The sequence below is a fragment of the Xyrauchen texanus genome, chromosome 5 (assembly GCF_025860055.1).
Source record: "Xyrauchen texanus isolate HMW12.3.18 chromosome 5, RBS_HiC_50CHRs, whole genome shotgun sequence".
Lineage (NCBI taxonomy): Eukaryota > Metazoa > Chordata > Actinopteri > Cypriniformes > Catostomidae > Xyrauchen > Xyrauchen texanus.
Window position 1 is genome coordinate 14,218,758 of NC_068280.1, and position 22,687 is coordinate 14,241,444.

Here is a 22,687-nt window from a genome sequence, read left to right on the forward strand (position 1 = left end):
TATTTCCTCTTTGAAACAGTCCAAAAGGAGGAATATTGAAGAATGTTGATGCTGTTCTTTTGCATACAATGATAGTGATTGGTACTGAAGCTGTCAGTCCCTAGCATTTTGTTTAAAATCAACTTTTGTGTTCCATGGAATAAAAAAAGGGTTGCAACAATTTTGGATTAACATAAGGGTGGTTAAATACTGACAGAAATTTTGGGTGAACTATTCCTTCAATTTCTTTACACCTTTAAAGTTATAGTTCACCCAAAAAATAAAATTCTGTTGTCATTTACACCCACATGTCGTTCCAAATTGATATGACTTTCTTTCTTCCATGGAACACAAAATGACAAATTCTGAAGAATGCTGTCACTGCTCTTTCACATACATTGGTAATTAATGGGGACTGAAGCTGGCAGTCTCTAACATAGGGTTACCATCCACCCTCTTTTTCGGACCTAAACAAGCATCCGGTTGATTATTCTGGCTAAGAGAGGCAGAGCATGCAATCTTTCAAAGTACTTTTTTATGTTTGCCCACCTGCTCTCTGTGCATGAATTCTATGTGTGCACACGAAAGAGACATGCTCTGCTGTTCTCATCCAGAAACATTAATAACGAATATACTCTTTTAAAAGCACGTTCCCCAACTCTGCAAACTATTAATTAGAACATGTCTGTCATCAGACTCATGCATGCCATGCATTGTCATTTTTTATCAAATATAAAACCATGAATCAGGGAAATATAAATTAATGTGATGGACTGTCACCTGTAAATCTGGCACTTGCATGTCAATGCATGCCAAAAAAGTCAGAAAATACAATGAACAAGAACACAGTTCAAGATATGTGAGGGGAGAAACAAGCCCTGCATCTCTATTTACATTCTATCCAGACCAAAATGATGTTTGTTATAAAAATGTTTTGACTGCTTCAGTCAAAACCCAGCAGAATCAAATCTTTATTAATGCATCATATCTAACAATAATTCAGTGAAGACTTGGAAACAACTGAGAAATGTACTTTTTACCTCTAATAATGTTTTCCTTGTATCAGGATTAGCCGTACATGTGTATGTACTGTAAATCCAAGATGACACAAATACAAAAGTTATAGAGCACACTTTTAATGTGTTAATTTTTCTTAATTGCGATTAGCGCATATACTGGTAGAGCATAAACCAGAATAACCACTTGTTGGAAGGGGGAACCTTTGTGATGTGTCTGCCCGGAGTCATTACGCTGACTCACAAACCACAAACATACACAACAGTGAATCCGTGTCAGTGACACAATTATGGAGAAAGGCCCTCTTAACATTATTTGATGTTCAAAACAAGCCCAGGTGGGACTTGTTATAGAAATCAAGTATTTATCAGACTATAGAAGGCACATTTTAATTACAGAAGCGCGTCAAGTCTTAACTATCACCAAAATGCAGAATGAGATGTTTTTGTCTGCAATTGCTTTTCATGTGGAATTTAAAGCAGCGCTTGATTCTGGCGTTGCTGCCCTGACGTCAATCATGAATACGGCTTCACAATTGCTGTAACAAAGTGGATAGTCACAGTCTACTGGCAGATTAATATTGTGCATGAAAGTTTAAGAGATTTAATGCCCATTGCAATGAAAATGTTACCTATAGTTCTTTCAATTAGTCAACCTCCAAATGAGACTTTGGGAAACATTTAATGTTACTTGAATTTTTGCAATTGTAGTGTATTTCTATCTTTATACTGTGGAAGGTTTTGTTTGTAAAATGTTAATAAAGCATTAAATTATAATATTTAGTTTTGTATTTTTTCCTAAGATGGACAGGAAAATAAATATATATAGTGTCAAATTTTAGCACTTTCAAAATCAGCGATTAATCATGATTAACAAAAAAAAAAATGTGATTAATTGACTGACAGGACTAAAAATAATAGAATAGAATATATTCTTGTGACGAGTAGGAGGGCATGGCTGGGCCGTGATGATGCACGGCCGGCGCTAAATCAGCTGATCAGCGGGAGAGCAAGATAAAGGGGAGCCAGAGATGGCAGTTTGAGAGAGAGAGAGACAGACAGCGAGACAGACAGAGAGAGAGAGAGAGAGAGAGAGAGAGAGAGACGTATGCGGCTGGGTTGCATGTGTGTCTTAAAACAAACATAAAGCATCTGACTTTATGTTTGTTTTAAGTATATGATATTAAAACTTTGTTTACTGTTCAGCCAGTTCCCTTGTCCATCCTTGAACTTTTACAGTGGTGCCGAAACCCGAGAGGAAGGATGGGATGGAGGGATGTCATGGAGTCCTCGTCGCTACCATCCACAAGGGGAGTAGCCATCTGCCTGGGGACAGAGTGGTCGCTGCCGGATGCCGAGAGCAGGAGGAACTGTGGCCATCCACCGAAGAAGGGTAGAAGCAGATCCATCCACCAGGGGCTGGAGGACTCGCTGCCATCCGCCGGGGGACGAGCAAGCTGGTGTCCGCAAGGAGCGGTTGAGGACCGGGCGACTACGCGTCTGGGAGCCGGCGAGCAAGTTCTTTTCTCTCTCTCTCTCTCTCCTCTCTCTATGCGTGTCTCCGCTCACCCTTTCCCTCTCCCCATGCTTCCCCTCATCTCTAAGTTTGACATTAAAACGTTATGTTTACTGGGGGTATGGGTAAAGGGTTCAAAACAGTGTTACAATGAATGCAAATTTAATACAGTGAAAAATACACTCTATTAGCATAACATAACATGTAACATGTATATAAATACATAACAATTTCCAACATTCTTTTGAATGTCCATGTACTAAAATAAAATATGTGATGCCATTAGTGTACCTTAATTTACTATTACTATTATTTTGAATGGCCATTGAAAATGAAGCAATGTGATATCAACTTTACCCGGTCAAAAAAAAGTAGCCCGTTAATTTACCTGATGAACTTTCACCTTTTGCTGACCTTTTATGCATCACAGAGCTAATGTGTGCTTCTAAATCACTTGCACCTTTATTAGCAACTGACACATTAGTGCCATCTTTACATGTCATACATTCTGCTTCCCACGGATCTCCACCTGGTCGAAAGCATTTGAATTTTTTGTGCAAATCTTCTGTAAATTTGCACTTTCGTTTGGCATTGTTTCCCCTCAGCTGTTATTTGCTGCTACTGTCAGGCAACTGTTTAATGCCGAACACAACAGCGCTTCGTGCGTTCGCTGAGAGATTGACAGGCAGGAATTTGGCCAATAGTTGCTGCAAGCCTCTTATAATTGACCAATTGGTGTGCGAGAATGCGGGACTTACAAAGAGGGGTTAAAGCAATGCAAACATGCGCATACTCACAATAAAGTATTAGACCAGATGCACATCATAATCGGACTACAGCCGAATCCCTGACATTTTCGCAAATTTAGAAATCCCGGCCGGACGCATTTTTAAGGTCCGAAAAAGAGGACATGTCCGGAAAAAAGAGGACGTATGGTCACCCTAAAATAGACGCACAACTTTCAGTAGTAAACCCAAACGACAACAACTGAATCACACTGTCCATGTTTTACATCTGTTATAGTTTACTTCCACAGTGCTTCTTCGCCAAATAGCAATGTCAAATGTTAATCAAGTCAATCATTGATACCCGGCGCCACTTTGAGTAAGAAATAACATGTTTAATATGTATGTGGAATACTAATAATTCACTATTGTCACAGAGAAAAAGCGTGATGTTGTAGTCATTTGAACGAATACGGTACTCGTTTGATACAAAAAAAATCCTTTCCCAGCAAATCCACTCTAAAACACGAAAATTCCAGAGTGGCAACTTATATTGGAGCAGAGAGAGGTCACGGGCACGTGCCAGGCGGTCTGATGACGCAGACTCTCTTTTTGCTGAGTATCATGGGAAAATAACATAGCAGGCTAGCACGCGCAGGAAGAGAGAATAATTGACACCTCCGGGTTGCGAAACTATTCCCGCGTGATATAGTTACTATTCACCTCCTCTAACAGTTAATTGGACGCAGTAACGTCCAAAACCACCATTAAACAGTCCAATATATCTCGAAGTGTCCACAGTTGTTCGCTGTATTTTTCAGCTTGTTGGATATTTAGTGCGTATCGCTGTCGAGCGAGCTCGCGGAAGAGGTGGGTAGTTAAATATACCTGTCTTATGCCACTACATGCATCATCCGCTTTTTTAATAGACTGACTATAACGCGTATGTTTATTTGAAACATTTTAGTATTATAACATAAGTAGAAAATTGTTATAAAGTCTATCAAATGCATGCAGTTTAGTAGACAAGTCGTGGTTTCAAGCCGGTAAAGTTTAGAAGGGTCCGTCTTTTCTGTTTGCTAGCCATCTCTCACCTCTTATATGTAGCTCTGCTGTTTGTGTTTACTTTAGATTTGCATAGTGCCTGATTCAAATACCAAAGCCAAACGACTCCGAAGATAATCAAAAACTTTACATCAAGCGAAGCTATTTTCGACGGCGGTGTAAATATGAGTTACAAGCCGATCGCCCCCGCACCCACCGGCTCCAACCACACGCCACCAGGTGAGTATCCCACCAGTATTGTACTCCTCATCTAGGCATGTTTTCCATTAAGATTAAAAAGGCATTTGGGGTATTATGTGTCCATTGCGTTTTTTACATTCACCGTTTTTAATCCTGCGGTAAGGGTCAGTGGGTCAGAGGCACAGATAAATGGGAGGAGTTAGCAATCTGTCTTCAGTATATAAATGTTGTATAGTGTGCTGGTCACCTCACCCTACAGTGTTTACATTAAAAACATAAGGGGGCTGTTTTCTTAATCATAATTCCCCCTCACATCAGTGGATCTGATCTTGGTTTCATTTTCTTCACTTCCTCCATATACATGCTAGGTGGCGAAATATAATTGGTCGAGTTGCTCTTTTCACATTTCCTTGATTTGTTACTGTCCCTCTTGCTGTTTGTTAACAGGATCATGTGGCTCTTCTCCATCACTGCCCTCCTCATCAAACTTGAGACCAGCATTCAGTGAGTTTGGCCCACCATCGATGGGCTTTGTGCAAGTAAATAATATTTTTATTATATAATTGTGCCATTTCTCAAATCAACAAGGTTGACATTAGTTGACTTAAATGTCAGTTGGGAAATTCCCATTCATTTGAATTGAAGTTTAAGCTTAAAAACCTCTTCAGAAGTGTGGTAGGTGTGGCTGAGAAACAGCCTTTTATACTGTAACTCTCCACTTTCACATTCTAAAAGTGGAGATTTATTGTAAAAAAAAAAAATAAAAAATATTAAAATATTTTTAATATTGATCTGTTTCTCACCCATAGCGATCACATCGCTTCTGTATGAATTACTTTTATGCTGCCTTTATGAGATTTTTTGAGCTTAAGTTCTGGTCACCATTCACTTTGGTATTATTCAAAAATCTTTGTGTTCAGCAGAAGAGTAAGTCATACAAATCTGGGATTGCATGAAAGTGACAAAATAGAGTGAATTTTCTTTTTTGGATTAACAATCCCTTTAAGATTTTCTCCTGAAGCTTTATTCATGAATTTTCCTTGTGTGCATGCAAGGATGCTTTGCAGTTTGACACTGTGTGCCAGTATAAGATCTGTTAAAAGGGTATCACTCAGAGTTCTGTTTTATTTTTTCCCTAGCCAGTGAAAGTGTCCCAGGGATCCACCTACAGTGAGCTGCTCTCTGTCATTGAGGAGATGAGCCGTGAAATCCGGCCTACCTACGCCGGCAGTAAAAGTGCCATGGAGAGACTGAAGAGAGGTACTCAAACCAAGCGTTCTGAATGCAGAACATTTGAAACAACCAGCGTCATGCCCCGTTGGCTTAAAGGGTTAATTCATCCAAAAAGTTACTTTGTCACAGTTTACTCACACGCATGTCGTTCTAAACCATGTGACATTCTCCCACGGAACATGAGACATTTTGTAGAATGTTCATGTTGGTCTTTCTCATACAGTGAAAGAGTTTGTTGATATTGTGCCTTTGTGTTTCACAGTAGAAAGTAAGTCATATGGATTTGAAATGACATGATTGTGAGTAAATAATGGCAAACTTTTCATCTTTGGGTGAACTGACTGTTTAAGGCCATAGAAGTGATAGGGATCTCAGGCCGAGTTCACACATCCTCTGTGAACGTAGCGTGATCAGTGCATTTTTGTTCAGTGCCCATATTAACTGATGACACTGTTTACACTGCAGGAGTGAGTCGTGAGGTTACGCGTCCCAGACGCTACAGTGAGCGGATAGTTTCGCCGTTGAGCCTATTATTACCACGTGGCTCGCGCTGAGCTCAGCGGCTCTGGGACAACACTAAAATAATTAGGAGATTATACAAAAGCAAATTTAAATTATTCAAGCCGAACCTATAGTACACTACAATTTATATGTCTGCGTGAAATACCTTAAAGGAAAGAATTTATAAACTGTCAGACATTTTACCATTCGGTGTGTGTATAGGTATACAGTATAGACAAAACATTAACCAATCACAACAAAGTGTGCTGATAAAGGTGAAGTGCACGTGACTGTCCGTTGTTTTCCTTGAAGCAGCAATAACCTCAGTTTATTATGACCTTATTAAAGAATAAATTTTGCATAGGATCCCATAGATAACTTTGTTTTCTGTGTTGAAGTGCTGCTGGTTCTCCCGGAAGAGACGCTGCCAATGTGAACGTCTAATGCTCTCGCCCCGCTCACACGTAGCTCTCGCCTTGCTCACATCGGATGTGTGAACCTGGCATTAAACGTTTTAATTTTAAGTCAATTTCACAACGTTTATGCATCTCATCCACACTAGAACAGCATTTTCCTCAACCAAAAACGTTCAAACGCGCTCTCCACAACCGCATTCTTTGCCAAACTTTGACTTTCAGGAAGTTTTTAAACTCTGAGACGTTCCCTATATGTAAACCTAGACTAATGGCTTTTGGTGTTTATCTCTGGTGGTTATCAGAGGTCTGCAACCATGGCAGACGAGAAACGTAATCCTATGTTAAGCTCTTGATGCAATCCTTGCACATAATGATGCAGCATTTTTTTCTTTATTAATCATTTTAAGTTAAACACTATTAAAATGTTTTAAATTAACTAAATTGACAAGACTGTAGTAGTCAATAAACGAGAGCATTGCAAGCAAGCCATTCAAGCATCACAAGCTGGCTGTGTAGATCAATTCAAGCAGTTTGTTAACACGTCCGCTTTACCTTGGTCGCATTGAGCTGAAGACAGTCTATATTTTTGTGTTTTATTTGTTGCTTTTTGTTTTCAGAACAACACTTGATGTAAATAAAAAGACACTGCTATCCTTGCTTGAGATTTTCAACCCAGCACAACATACACCCTCCTTAAACCACAGTGATGGTGACTCAAAATTACATTAAGGGAAAAGAGCAAACACACAATGGGCCTCATTAAACTTTCGTAAATGTGTGATTAAATTGGGAGACATTTACACTTAAAATTGAGCCTCATGAAAACTTTCCTCCGGATTCACAAATGCTTCCTACCACCCCAGATTTGTTAGTAAACCAAGTGTATGTTAGTGAATTCCAAACATTGGTAAATAGAGTGTGCACGTTCATTCACAATCATGTGGAGGCTCACGCTATTCTCCATGGCATCCACGCACAACTCTCCACACGCCCCACAGAGAACGAGAACCACATTTTATATATATATATATATACACACACACACTCACCTAAAGGATTATTAGGAACACCATACTAATACAGTGTTTGACCCCCTTTCGCCTTCAGAACTGCCTTAATTTTACGTGGCATTGATTCAACAAGGTGCTGAAAGCATTCTTTAGAAATGTTGGCCCATATTGATAGGATAGCATCTTGCAGTTGGAGATTTGTGGGATGCACATCCAGCTCACGAAGCTCCCGTTCCACCACATCCCAAAGATGCTCTATTGGGTTGAGATCTGGTGACTGTGGGGGCCATTTTAGTACAGTGAACTCATTGTCATGTTCAAGAAACCAATTTGAAATGATTCGAGCTTTGTGACATGGTGCATTATCCTGCTGGAAGTAGCCATCAGAGGATGGGTACATGATGGCCATAAAGGGATGGACATGGTCAGAAACAATGCTCAGGTAGGCCGTGGCATTTAAACGATGCCCAATTGGCACTAAGGGGCCTAAAGTGTGCCAAGAAAACATCCCCCACACCATTACACCACCACCACCAGCCTGCACAGTGGTAACAAGGCATGATGGATCCATGTTCTCATTCTGTTTACGTCAAATTCTGACTCTACCATCTGAATGTCTCAACAGAAATCGAGACTCATCAGACCAGGCAACATTTTTCCAGTCTTCAACTGTCCAATTTTGGTGAGCTCTTGCAAATTGTAGCCTCTTTTTCCTATTTGTAGTGGAGATGAGTGGTACCCGGTGGGGTCTTCTGCTGTTGTAGCCCATCCGCCTCAAGGTTGTGCGTGTTGTGGCTTCACAAATGCTTTGCTGCATACCTTGGTTGTAACGAGTGGTTATTTCAGGCAAAGTTGCTCTTCTATCAGCTTGAATCAGTCGGCCCATTCTCCTCTGACCTTTAACATCAACAAGGCATTTTCACCCACAGGACTGCTGCATACTGGATGTTTTTCCCTTTTCACACCATTCTTTGTAAACCCTAGAAATGGTTGTGCGTGAAAATCCCAGTAACTGAGCAGATTGTGAAATACTCAGACCGGCCCGTCTGGCACCAACAACCATGCCACGCTCAAAATTGCTTAAATCACCTTTCTTTCCCATTCTGACATTCAGTTTGGAGTTCAGGAGATTGTCTTGACCAGGACCACACCCCTAAATGCATTGAAGCAACTGCCATGTGATTGGTTGATTACATAATTGCATTAATGAGAAATTGAACAGGTGTTCCTAATAATCCTTTAGGCGAGTGTGTGTGTGTGTATATATATATATATATATATTACACACACACACACACACCATCCTAGCAACCAGGCCAATTGGTTGCTTAGGAAGCCTGACTGGAGTCACTCAGCATGCCCTGGATTTGAAGAGAACGGGAAGCTTTTAACATTTATGTGAATTTAAAAAAAAAGAAAATTAAATGGAGGGCATTCACACACTTGCATGTTTGTTCTAAAAGAAAAAAGTGAGGAACTTACCATCATTGCATGCTTTTGCTGTCATCAGAGGTTTTTTGTGAATTAATCAATCCGAGTAAATTAAAATGGTTGACAAAGTGTAGAAAAAAAATTCAGTTAATGCTGACAGGAAGATGTCCACCACCACCATTAACTTTCTCATGTTCAGTTCATCGCCAGCATCATCGGAGAAACTTCAGTAATTAAATCAAGACTGTAACATTGATGTACTTCCATTGTAACTGGAATAGTAATTATCCGAAGTCATTGTGTACACACCTGACTGCGACATGTTTATTTACAGCTTTAACTGCTGATATATCGATGCCTAATTAAAAATGTTCATATGAATTTCTTAATTTTGATAATATTGTGTTCATATGAAATGAATAAACTCTCCAACCAGTCTTTCCATGAACCTTTCACCCCATGATGAGCAATTCTGCTAGAAAAATTATAAAAAATGTTTAAAGCAGGGCTGGGAATAAACTATACTTTGAAGAAATAAATGCAGGCACCAAAGAAATGCTTTAAGTTATTTTTTAAGTTTAATTCACTCATTTAATTATTAGATACTTTTTCCCTTAATTATTTAATAACATTTCTGTCAATATGTAGTCGTGGCAGTTTATCTAAAAGAACACAAAACATTCAGATGTCTTACACACTATTTACATGTGGTTGGGAGCAGGTGTAAATTTTGATTAAACTAACTAGCGTTTTAAACATACAAAAACGAGAATTTTCGTCAGAATGGCTTTACGAGCTATTTACACAAATTAATCCTGCTGGTGTTTCATGATTGAGGCCCATTGTGGGGTTCAAATATATGAGTCTGGTTCAAATTAAACCTGAAAAATAAAGTTTCAGGATTTTGAAAATACAATTAGCAAATGGCCTCATGTGCACTTATAACATCAGCACTAGTTCATATAGTAGCTGCTTGCTTGTTTTCAAAGTCATGCTTAATATTTTCTGTTAATTAACATTCATTGAAGTATTGTTTGAAATCCAATTTGTTTCTGTCTTTCATCAGGTATCATCCACACACGTGCTCTTGTCAGGGAGTGTCTAGCAGAGACAGAGCGAAGTGCTCGCACATAACATCTACCCACAACCTCCCTCTGGTGCTTGTCTCCCCATTGTTCTTTCTCTCACAGACTCTCTCTGCCAAGGCTATTTACACCAACAACACTTTCTATCTTTCTTATTGACCTACTTTGTTTATCATACATAGCTCTGTTCCAGTCTGTACCGATGTACACCTCATGTAGTGTTGTTGCATTAAGCGTAGCAATTTTTTAAGCTCAATTTTTGCAATTCCGTATTTAAATAAACATTACAAGATGTTTTTGTGCTTCTGAAAATGACAGGTGACTTCTCAAAGAATTTTATTTGGCTCAGTCACAAATGCAAAATAGCTACAGTAAAAACAAAAGGCATTATGAAAAGATCAATTTATTTGTAGTGACACACACATATATATATATATATATATATATATACATACACACGCATATATATATGCATAACTGATAATTTGATTAAGCAACTAAAAAAAATGAAGAGAGTACGTTTTTCATTTCAATGATGGGAGAGTGTATTCTGACATTTAATGTTTATTTTCTTAATTTTAAGTTTAAACATTTAGCATACATAGGCCATAATTAACAGTGTGGGGAATAGTAATAAAATAAACATGATTAATACAAATAAGTATAACAGAAATGGGATTTATAGTGGTAGAAATGCTACTTCATCAGATTTTTTTTCCAAGTTTGTTTCAATCAAACTGATCTTACAGCACGGGTTCTGTGAGAATTTCCATCAGCTATGTATAAAGAGTAAATATACAAGATAACACGTTTAGGCAGTGAGCTGGTATATACCCAATCCTGGTTTATAAGAGTTATAGTTCCCATTGACTACTTTGAATTGCACGATTGCCTTTGTGTTCATTTCTTTAACACTTCCTCAAATGTTGGGCAAATCAAAGGTTAAATTGATGGCATGGCCTAAAGACATTGGTCGATCTCCTCACTTTACTAATAGGACATGAGGAAATTATAAACAATATGATGTTTGGTGAAAGAAAGCCAAAGGTGTAAGAGATGGGTTACATGGACTTTTGTGTGATATATTTATCAGAGTGGATGTTCTCCAACTTAACAGTGCCCTAACAACTCCATCTCTCTTTATAAGTGGGAAATTTAAAGTTCATCTTTCGTTCAGCCCTAAAGAGAAATTGCAGCATGTTACTGAACAGAGGAACATTTCAGGCTGCTAAACTCTAGTTTATTACAGTTTATCTTAATCAGGGCTACTCAACTTTGGAAAGCTCAGGGGTCACAAAGCATGTTTTTTTTTTATGTATTTTTTTTATTAAAGTATGTATGCTATGTGTGGTATGCAGACACAAACATGATTCATGTGTGATGAATAATCTTAAGTTTGCATCTTTATGGCTTGGTAGCTCAGCTAGTATTGACGGCGACTACCACCCCTGGAGTTGCGAGTTCGAATCTAGGGTGTGCTAAGAGACTCCAGCCAGGTCTCCTAAGCAACCAAATTGGCCTGGTTGCTAGGGAGGGTAACATCCTTGTGGTCATGATTAGGGGTTCTCGCTCTCAATGGGGCGCGTGGTAAGTTGTGCGGGGCTCGCGGAGAGAACTATGAGCCTCCACATGCTGTGAGTCTCCAGTGTCATGCACAGATGAGATGCGCGGATTGACTGTCTCAGAAGCGGAGACAATGGAGACTTGTCCTCCACCACCCGGACTGAGGCGAGTAACCATACCACCACGAGGACCTACTAAGTAGTGGGAATTGGGCATTCAATATTGAGAGAAAAGGGGATTAAAACAAAAAAAAGTCTGCATCTTTACCAAAAAATACCATCACATTATGTAAAACTTCAAAAAAACAAAAGTAATACATTATAAATATGATTGTACGAGCCACATTTGAAGCCTTAAAGGAATATTCAGGGTTCAATACGGGTTAAGCTCAAGCGACAGCATTTATTTTGACTTGCACCTGAAGTGAATTTTGCCAATCCGTAATCCTTAAAATACTCAATATTTCTAAAGATTATCCACAAGACACAACAATATGTGTTATCATTATTTTAGTGTGTTAAAATTGCTTTCCTAGCATTTTCTAGGTACAGTTATAGCTAATTTTACAACAAACCCTAAAATTACTGTAAAAATTATTAATTAAACTTTACAGCTCAAATAATACATGAGTTTTGACAGAATAATTAATGTAAGTACTTTTATAAAATTATAAGCTTCACATTTATTTCTTTAAAACCTCCAAAAATTTACCCCCATTCACTTCCATGTTTTATTAACATGGTAAGAAGAAAAGTTGTGTTTGTTGCCATGATGATGACATCAACAACAATATTTTATTCTAGGGCCATGTGTTGAGTAGCACTGATCTAGATACTAAGTCCTATTATGAGGAAACCCAGAACTAACCATGGTAGCTGCAGCAGAGGCTTTGCCACTGTAGCTGAAGAGGTTCTTGTAGCATCCTTTCTCCTCTTTCTGTTTTTCACGGATGCGTTCCTCCATTGCTCTCAACTCCTTTGCAACTGAGGGTTCCAGTGATGGGTCTAATGCAACCACTTTGGCAAAATCAGCTCTCGCTTCTGGCTCGTTCCATACTGCTGCATGAGCCTTACCCCGTTTGAAATGTGCCTTCACATTATCTGTTAGAAACACAAGGAGTATGGGCAACTGAATGCAGATTATAAATAATGTCAATCAAGGTAGGAGCATTTTCAGTACCTTATGTTTATTAACATTAGGATAGCCATATTAGTAAAGTACACGATAGTCCCTTGCCAGTGCAAGCAGGGGGTATTAACTGGCCAGCTGGGACTAACAGCCTCAGACCTCGAGACCAAAAATCGATCTACAGTCCCATGATCAGGACGATGGCACTGCAGCGCTGCCCTAAAATCCACCCTTATAATGCTGCCCAGGTGCAAACTTTACACACCCCACCTAGTTCACAAGCAAAAGGGAAACTCAAGTGGAGGTATCATGTTATCTAAAATATCACATTGTATCGCTTATAAACAGCTAACTAGCAAGATAAGCGAGCATTGACAAATCACTGACTTTACCTGTTAAAGTGTCCCAAATAGTCTCTCTACTAACAGCGGGATGATGTTCAAGCACACCGTACATGATCTCGATCCAGAGCATGTGAGTAAAGCGGAGCAGTATGACACTCCACACAATAATCTGCTCCATGATTGTGCGCTCCGCTCAAGTACCAATCACACTCACCGGTAGTCGTTTATGGCAATAATTAAATCATTGACTGGTACATATTTTCATTATTACAGGTAAAAGTGAAATTCATAATTGTTCGTCAGTCGTCTCCACAGAATGATTATTAAGCTACTGTAGATCTGATGCACTAATAGGTAACTGATTTAATGCTATCAGACTTTGGGTCAATAAATGAATACTTTGTTGAAGCACCTTTGGCACCAATTACATCCTCAAAAAAAGTTTTGTGAATGATGCTACAAAATTGGCACACCTATATTTGGGCAGTTTCTCCCATTCTTCGTTGCAGGACATCTCAAGCTCCATCAGATTGTATGGGGAGCATCAGTGCACAGCCATTTTCAGATCTCTCCAGAGATGTTCAATCGGGTTCAAGTCTGAGCTCTGGCTGTGCCGCTCAAGGACATTCACAGAGTTGTTCCGTAGCCACTCCTTTGTTATCTTGGCTGTGTGCTTAGGGTCATTGTCCTGTTGGAAGATGAACCTTCACCCCAGTCTGAGGTCCAGATCACTCTGGAGCAGGTTTTCATCAAGGATGTCTCTGTACATTGCTGCATTCATCTTTCCCTCGATCCTGACTAGTCTCCCAGTTCCTGCAACTGAAAAACATCCCCACAGCATGATGCTGCCACCACCATGCTTTACTGTAGGGATGGTATTGGTCAGGTGATGAGCAGTGCTTGGTTTCCTCCAGACATGACACTTGCCATTCAGGCCAAAGAGTTCAATATTTGTTTCATCAGACCAGAGAATTTTGTTTCTCATGGTCTGAGAGTCATTCAGGTGCCTTTTGGCAAACTGCAGGTGGGCTGTCATGTGCCTTTTACTGAGGAGTGGCTTCCATCTGGCCACTCTACCATACAGGCCTGATTGGTGGAGTGCTGCAGAGATGGTTGTTCTTCTGGAAGGTTCTCCTCTCTCCACAGAGAAATGCTGGAGCTCTGTCAGAGTGACCATGGGGTTCTTGGTCACCTCCCTGACTAAGGCCCTTCTCCCCTGATCGCTCAGTTTGGCTGGGCGGCCAGCTCTAGGAAGAGTCCCGGTGGTTCCAAAATTCTTTCATTTACGGATGATGAAGGCCACTGTGCTCATTGGGACCTTCAATGCTGCAGAATTTTTTTTTCTACCCTTCCCCAGATCTGTGCCTCGATACAGTCCTGTCTCTGAGGTCTACAGACAATTCCTTGGACTTCATGGCTTGGTTTGTGCTCTGACATGCACTGTTAACTGCGGGACCTTATATAGACAGGTGTGTGCCTTTCCAAATGAGCTCAATTTTGAGTGTCATAGCAAAGGCTGTGATTACTTATGTACATGTGATTTAAATATATATATTTTTGAATACATTTGCAAAGATTTCAAACAAACTTCTTTCACATTGTCATTATGGGGTATTGTTTGAATAAATAATGAATTTAATCCATTTTGTAATAAGGCACACATAACAAAATGTGGGAAAAGTGAAGCGCTGTGTATATGTATATATATTTATTACGGATGTGCATAAGTATTCGAATATCCGTTCTGCAATAATTATTTGAATAGTAAAAATACTATTTGAATAATAAAAATAATATTCGAATTTCGGAACAGGTTGGCTTTCCAGGCCATATATACAGTGAGATGCATGTTAAATTCGGAACACACAAACTGGCAGTTATTACAGAATACATTGGGTGGCGCTGTTGAGTGTGGACACAAGCTGATCACATTTGTTGAGCAAACGGGTTCTGTCAGCACACTCAGATGGACACCAGAAAAGAGTGTTATTTTGAGAATGGCTTACTGTGAGAAAGCTGAGTTCCTGTTTAAATGTACTGGATAAGCAGTGTACACATTACTCTCGTATATGTGCAGCTCGTCAGAAAGCAGCATCCCCATAGCAACGTAATCCCCACAATGCTTCTGTAAACAACAAACATGGCATCCGAGAAAGACTATGCTAGCTGAGGTAAGGGACAGGCCATCATTTAAACTGGTGTGTATAAATTAGTATAGTTTACTGAGAACATGGATATGCTCATTTTTCTCAACAAAAACATGACATGAGATACAATATAAACATAACTTTTATATGCCGAGTGTTTACACCCATCCTGTATGTTAACTGCGTTTGTCTACTTCATTAGCGTTTTCTTTTTCTACACTTTGCGTGAGCTTAAATGCTTTCATTCTATTCTATTTTGTTTTCACGCATTGCTTGTGTGTGTGTGTGTGTGTGTGTGTGTGTGTGTGTGTGTGTGTGTGTATATAATATATATATATATATATATATATATATAAAAAAACTCAGGACATGATACAAGCTCGTTTTGGCTATAATTAGAAGCTTGTTTTTTTAATGGTGGTGTAACCATTATGACTAAAAAAAATAATTTTACAATGTCTCTTTCTCATTAATTACCTTCATTTAAATAACAGAATATTCTTTTTTTACGAGCTTAAATATTTTAATACTAAATTATTGATGAATGCCAATCCCTAATATATATATATCTAGAGCGAAGTGGAATCTTTAAAAATTCACTCTCTGCTCAGGTGGAATTATCACCGCTTCACTCACATGCTCGAACCATGGAACATTCTTTTTTTTGGGCACCACATTGTCCATTGTGTGTTTTAATGGATTTGTACCATGCCTGCAATTTTTTTATTTTTCCCAAACCTGTACCATTGTGCGCTTGATACACAAACTCTCAAGTTTGTGAAACTCTGCCTTTCACATTAACTTGGATATTCCATCCAAGAATTTTTTCCAAAGTTTTAGCGCATCAAAATAAAGCTGATGGAAACACAAATGATCAAGTCTCGACATAATATTTTTCCGTTTTGACTCTAGCACATAAACTCTATGTTGATACTTCAAATGTCGCGTAAAAACTGTTTTGGAAAAAAAATGCGTCATGAAATTTGGCATTAACGCAAAAATGCAGTGTCATGACATAATTGTGACCGGTGTTAATCATGACGACAAGGTATACATCCTTGAAAGCCAATTTATTGTACATGATTATGGATTGATTTTAACAGCATAAAGATCTGATGCTGCAAACATGACATTTCCAGAAGTGCCAATGCAAATATCTCATATCATGCATATCGACAAGTACACTGATAACAAATGAATGGCCACTGTTTGTGATGAAATTAATCACAGTAGCCATTCGTTTATTTATTACAGGTGCTTTTACACACCATTAAAAATTATAGATGCCAGTCACAGAATTATCACGCAGTCACGCATTTTCACTTTGTCGATAACAAAATAGCACGAAAAGTGGATGGAAACTAGGCTATTGACACCACCTCAATCCTCAGTTAGTCTTGTTTGGCCCAAGGGTAATCCCAGAGAAAGCCAAGAGGAGGCACGATGATGCCCCGGAAGTGAGAGTGGGAACGCAACTGGCCTTGGTACGTACTAGCATGCCCATGTTTGATCCTACAGTGGAAACGTGGCTAGTGTTAAAGCAGGGGCAGAGGAAGGACTCTAGGCCTCAAGAATTACTCCATGCTTTGCCTTTGTCTGTGCTGAGTGCTTAAAAAAATTGTTCAAGATGATTGTAGTCGAACATGAAATTACTGGGTAAGAAAGAGGAGAATGGGACTTGACTGTTGTCGAATGATTTGTTACTTAGCTGATAAAATTATTATTTATATCCCTTTGATAGTGACTTTACCATCATATTTGTTGATGATAGAAGAGCAGTGGTCCAAGACCTCATAGTGCTGGCCCTGGAGCTGCTTGCACTGGCAGTAGTTGAGGAGGAGAGGAGTGATCATGTTGTCAAGTTTGATCCATGTCTCATCACCCGGCCGCTCCTAAAAACGGGAAATACATATTTTGTGGAGAACTTGTTATCCATAACAAAAGTCATGTTAGGCATGGAATAACACTGCTGGCTTTTCTGTGCAAATATTACTTCAGATATTATGTGCATAATGATACATGGTGAAAGGGTACAAAAGCTATAGTTTTTGTTTAAGGGTAAGGTGTACATGTTGTGTGAATGTGCTTAATCACTATAATAACAAACCTTCATCTGCAAGCTCTTCAGACAGGCTATGGCACTGTAGTACTTCTCAGAAGCTTCATCAATATCTCCACTCTTGAAGAGTGAATTTCCCTCCTCATGGATGTGTGGTATGGCTTCCAGCTTCTCGTCATCTGTCATTGCCCATATCTCCATTTGGAAGGAGCCAGGAAGCAAGACCTTGGGAAGATGAGGACATAGAGAATGTATCACTAAATGGGAATCAACAGCTACTTTGTAGCTCACTTTTCAATTGTTAAATTGTACCTCCAACAATGATGTCATGCAACCGTTTCTCACCTGTAGCAATTCCAGAGTAAAAACTAGAGGCTGAGGATTGGCCTGCAACTTATCCAGATCTGGGTAACCTAATGAATGATGTGAGTGAACCTGGGCTATTCCACAGCAGTGTCTCTGTCCTTCCAATGGATCTTTTCCTCTGCTAATGTTGCGTAGTGACAGAGAAACCATAGGATAGAGAGCAGAATGCTGTAGAAACAAAAACAATTAATACTGAGGAAGCCATATAAATATAATTAAATAAAAGTTTTCTTTTTTTTCCAGATTGATACAGTTGGCTAGATGTTACATAGATGTTAGTAGTCTGTAGAACAGAAGAGAATTAGCTGTTTCTCTGTCTGAGTCACTGACCTTGACATCACAGGTGAATTCAGCCACTTCACCCTCCCTCATAGTCGTTACCACTTGCTCCCACACAGGTAATTTGAACTTCTTCCCCAGTATGAGCTCCATAGGTTTGCAGCGACCGCACATTGACCTGGAGTCATCCAGCAGAGTGCCATCACAAAGGCTTGTGCGGTAATGAAACTTGACCTTTATATGGGAGAAAAATACATTTCTTAGAAGAATATTCATGTTAAAATTGATTATACAACATTTGATGTACTTGTTTCATTAGGAATTTTGATCATTAGCTATCTAAATGTTTACACTGAGTCAACAGCAGACTATATATTAGAATATATACAATTGTAATCAAAGTTTTTCATGAATATGTATTAAAATCCCATTGGCAGCACAAAAGCCAAAGAATGTACATGAGCTGCATGCTTTTGTACACGAGAAATGGTTTAAGATTCCAACAGAGAGGTGTAAGTAGCTTAAGAACACTTATCTAAAACATTAAATGTTACAAAGTGTAAAGGATGCTCCACAAAATACTGAATTACTGAAAAAATAAATAGAAATAAGATTAAAAAAAAAGAAGCTATTAAGTATACACTAGAGCATCTACAGTAAGCAGTACAAATACAGTAGTTGGACATAAAAGAATGCATGATAGTAAAATAAGGATTATTAATCCCTCATACACTTTTCTGTTCAATGTAAATGGAGCTGCTTGTTCATTCAAATTTAAAGAGCCGATCAGCATATTCAACTTTGGGACACTCATTTGCACATACTATGATTTGGGACACCATAATTCTCATCTCGGATACTGTTTAAGGCAGATAGGGTAATGATTGGGATGCAGGGATGAATTTAACCACTAGAGTCACGTGAATTACTTTTAAGCTGCCTTATGTGCTTTTTGGACCTTCAAAGTTCTGGTCACGATTCACTTGCATTGTATGGACTTACAGAGCTGAGAAATATTCTTCTAAAAACCTTCGTTGTGTTCTGCAAAAGGAATAAAGTCATAAACATCTGGGATGGCATGAGGGTGAATAAACGATGAGAGAATTTTTACGGTGAACTATCCCTTTAAGCTGTCTTCAGTAGAATAAATAAATAGTATATAAATAAAATTATATATTTTTTGCACACACATCTCACTTGATGGCACCATCATATTTACACTGCAACGGGAAATCAGTTATCATACGAACAAAAAAAGCTTTGTTTAAGGGGTGCATAGCTTTCAACTGTCACTCAAGAAGGAAGAACCACCCCCTTCTCAATGCCAAAAAATGCAAACAGACGTCCTGTCTGAGACCGCCTTCGTGGACTGTAGCATCAGGTATACATCCTGATGGTTAGCTAAAGGCTAAACCAGAAAACCTCGCAAGTCATTGCTGAAATAGCACATGAATTAGTTAAAAACTCCCTAACACTACTGAGTTCTGCACAGTACAAGTCACAAAGCACGGCTCTTCAGGCGGTATCAAGCCTATATGATTCGTCAAAACGAGCGATTCAAGCCGATCCTGCTAGCTCGCTATCTGAGTATGATTTCGTTACAGAATAAAATGATGTTTCACAGCATCGACATGTACATTAAATGTATACCGGACTTTAGATTACCTTTGTTCCGTTGGGGAACGAAGAAAGCTCTCCTTTTCCGGGCGATATTACTTTTTTGTGAACGCCATCCGCCCCGAGCTTGACAGCAAGTTCCTCCATTCTTCTCCAAGATGTAGAAAAATAGACTAGAGCCGCTCCTCTCAGTCTAGATGGCGCTGCAAGCATCAGTTCAGCGTCGGGAACCCGCGTGAAGTTGGCGCCCACTTCCAACGCAAAACGTCTGTCTCAATCTTTTGTGCTTGGTTTGTTAAAAGTTTCGTTTGTGCTTCTTCGGATTTTTAAATATTAGACATTGAATTATTGGCGATGACGTCACGCAGCCCCCCCATATAATCCAAATTCACCCAAAATAGTCTCAATCGTTTGTGCTTCGTTTGTAATGTAAAAAAATCGTTTGTGCTGCTTCGGTTTTTTTAGATATTAAAATAATATTTATAGGTCATTCTTATAATGAAAATAATATGTATAGCCCCCACATGCTCTAAATTCACTTGCTTCGTTTGTGATGGTTTGTGCAAGTAAAAGTATTTTTATTAGTAAAAGTATATATATTAGTTGAAGTAACAAGGTAAGATCCAAATGGCGAACCAAATCACATAAATAGTCGCATTCACTTAACTGTTACCTATCCACTGTTCGTTTTCAACTTGTAACGGACACAGCGGATCACACAGGATGTGTGGAATGTAACACAACTCCAAGGTAAGTGTTTTTACTTGTTACTGTATGTAGTTATATGAATGACAGTAGTATTATTAACATTGTCATAAATATAGGCTTCATAATCTGTTTGCTGTAGTTCTGTGTTTATACATAAATAGGCTGTGTGTGCGTGGGTGTGTGTGCGCGCGTGTGTGCGGTACAGTTCAAATGTTTGGAAATGTTTTTGAAAGAAGTCTCATAATCTCACCAAGGCTGTATTTATTTGATAAAAATATATTGTGAAACAATACATATTAAAATAGCTGTTTTCTGTTTTAATATAATTTAAAATATAATTTTATTTCTGTGATGTCAAAGCTGAATTTTCAGCATCATTACTCCAGTCTTCAATGGTTTTTTGTTTTTCGTTTTTGTTTTTCTTTATTTTACTTGTATTTATTCTATAGATTATACTGTATATTCATTTTCTATTTGTAGTCTATATCTGCTCTATTATATACTATGTGTTGGAATGACAATTGTCATGTTCATTGTTTGTAATTTGACTGGCATAATAAAATTAAATAAAAACTCCAGTCTTCAATGTCACATGATCCTTCAGAAATCATAGTAAAATGTTGATTTTGAGCTCAACTATTATCAATTATTATTGGTGCTCAATTATTAAGAATGGTTCTTATCATGGTTTTTATCAATGTTTAAAATCATTTTTGCATGCTTAATATTTTTGTGGAAACTGTTATACATTTTTGTGTGGATTCTTTGATGAATAGAAAGGTAAAAAGAACAGCATTTATTTGAAATATAAATGTTTTTAACCATATAAATGTCTTTTACTGTCTCTTTTGATCAATTTAATGTGTCCTTGATAAATAAAAGTATTATTTTATATAAATAATTTTATATAATGCAGCACAACTGTTTTCAACTGACAATAATAATGAATTTTTCTTGAGTTGCATATTATAATGATTTCTGAAGTATCGTGTGACACTGAAGACTGAAGTAATGATGCTGAAAATTAAACTTTGATCACAGGAATAAATTACAGTTTACTATATATTCAGATAGAAAACAACTGTTTTACATTGGAATAATATTTCACTCTATTACTGTTTTAATGAATTTTTGATCAAATAAATGCAGCCTTGGTGAGCAGAAGAGACTGCTTTCAGAAACATTAAAAAATCTTAATGTTTTACTAGTACTAATATATATGTGTGTGTGTGTGTGTGTGTGTGTGTGTCTGTAAACTTGTGACTCAATGAATTAAGAAGCCAAAATGATTTTACTTTTGAAATTTAAAACATTTGAAAACAACATCAAGCCCGACATTCAGAAAAGTAGATATACTTCTCCAAACAGGAGTAGGAAAACAAGGGTTTATAGCATATAACAAAAATACTTGTATTTGTGAAATTAAATTCAAACAATGCAAACAGTCTTTTGTGTATAATACAGTATGTATTTTGTTTTTTTCTGACGCTCCTGTCACTCCATTTCTCAGGTCGTCATACATCTCCCAGACACATGGAGACCTCCTGCAGTAGGCCACATAATGTCCAAGAGCATCCTGGGTTAAGCCTCTTTTGAAAGCAATGATTGCCCTTAAAGTATATCTCTCTCCTTGGAGCATCAGATTGGAGGGAAATTCACACATAGGAAATTCTGTGGAGTTGCTTCCCAGGTCAGTGTCAATCCACAGAAGTTATCCCAGAATGTAACTGTGAGAAATTTTCCCTGCACAGAGCACTTTTCCTGAGGTATCTGACTTGTGTGCTGAGACCACAATACTGTGAGGAGCACTCTTTTGTGAAGGAAACACATTTTTCAACAGGTCCACTTTCAGTCTTTTCACCCTCACAGATGGATCTGCATGGAGCCATTCAGGACAAGGACAGAGGTATGAATTCCTCTTCCTCTTTTTGGGTGGAACCGCTAGGCCTCTCCACTTGGATGGAAGTTTGTGACATTGTCAGATTTCCCAGAACAGGAAGCATCCATTTCTGGTTTTCCATCTACACTGCAAGTTGTGGTGGGTAGTGGATTGGCTCCTGTGATGATCACTGTTGCAACAGCTGCATCCTCTTCACCTTTTTCCTCACCTTTTTGTTTTGCAGAACAAATTTGCATGTTGCCTTCAATGATGGACAGATGTCGGGCAATGAATCGATCCACCCAAATAGCCAAGTTTTCATGCTTGGAAAAGGCCACATTTGATGTTTTTGAACTCTGCTTCAACATTGGCTGAACTTGTGGTGGTGTTGGTGCTTTGAAAGTGAGGAATCATTACCCCTGTCCAGAGTGGTATGTAAC

General features: G+C 38.5%; 2 protein-coding genes across 4 annotated transcripts; one reads left to right on the top strand and one right to left on the bottom strand.

Annotated features, from left to right (window-relative positions):
- Positions 1 to 3,875: 3,875 nt before the first annotated feature.
- On the top strand, positions 3,876 to 10,429 carry cdk2ap2 (cyclin-dependent kinase 2 associated protein 2). The gene is made up of 5 exons (XM_052126924.1): positions 3,876 to 4,106; positions 4,368 to 4,520; positions 4,929 to 5,020; positions 5,621 to 5,741; positions 10,139 to 10,429. Exons 2-5 carry the CDS (start codon positions 4,466 to 4,468, stop codon positions 10,204 to 10,206), a joined length of 336 nt encoding a protein of 111 aa, XP_051982884.1. The 5' UTR covers positions 3,876 to 4,106; positions 4,368 to 4,465; the 3' UTR covers positions 10,207 to 10,429.
- A 238-nt stretch (positions 10,430 to 10,667) lies between these two features.
- aip (aryl hydrocarbon receptor interacting protein) lies at positions 10,668 to 19,863 on the bottom strand. 3 transcript variants are annotated; one of them, XM_052126908.1, is made up of 7 exons: positions 19,709 to 19,863; positions 18,095 to 18,277; positions 17,744 to 17,932; positions 17,447 to 17,623; positions 17,090 to 17,231; positions 12,588 to 12,820; positions 10,668 to 11,336 (listed from the first exon to the last, which is right to left on the bottom strand). In XM_052126908.1, the coding sequence occupies exons 1-7, from the start codon at positions 19,805 to 19,807 to the stop codon at positions 11,331 to 11,333; spliced, it is 1,029 nt and encodes a 342-aa protein (XP_051982868.1). In that variant the 5' UTR covers positions 19,808 to 19,863; the 3' UTR covers positions 10,668 to 11,330. The 3 variants fall into 3 exon arrangements, with proteins under 3 accessions (XP_051982868.1, XP_051982869.1, XP_051982867.1); XM_052126909.1 differs by having other exon boundaries at positions 10,668 to 11,914; XM_052126907.1 differs by having other exon boundaries at positions 10,668 to 12,820.
- Positions 19,864 to 22,687: the final 2,824 nt, after the last annotated feature.

Bases quoted from the DNA above. Each gene is read 5' to 3' on its own strand.
- aip (XM_052126907.1), bottom strand. From the start codon at position 19,807: ATGGAGGAACTTGCTGTCAAGCTCGGGGCGGATGGCGTTCACAAAAAA. The intron at 17,232-17,446 runs GTTTGTTATTAT...TCCCGTTTTTAG, and splicing joins TGAAGAGCTTGCAGATGAAG to GAGCGGCCGGGTGATGAGAC. The intron at 12,821-17,089 runs GTAAAGTCACTA...TGTTTCTAACAG, and splicing joins TATCATCAACAAATATGATG to ATAATGTGAAGGCACATTTC.
- cdk2ap2 (XM_052126924.1), top strand. From the start codon at position 4,466: ATGAGTTACAAGCCGATCGCCCCCGCACCCACCGGCTCCAACCACACG. The intron at 4,521-4,928 runs GTGAGTATCCCA...GTTTGTTAACAG, and splicing joins CTCCAACCACACGCCACCAG to GATCATGTGGCTCTTCTCCA. The intron at 5,742-10,138 runs GTACTCAAACCA...GTCTTTCATCAG, and splicing joins CATGGAGAGACTGAAGAGAG to GTATCATCCACACACGTGCT.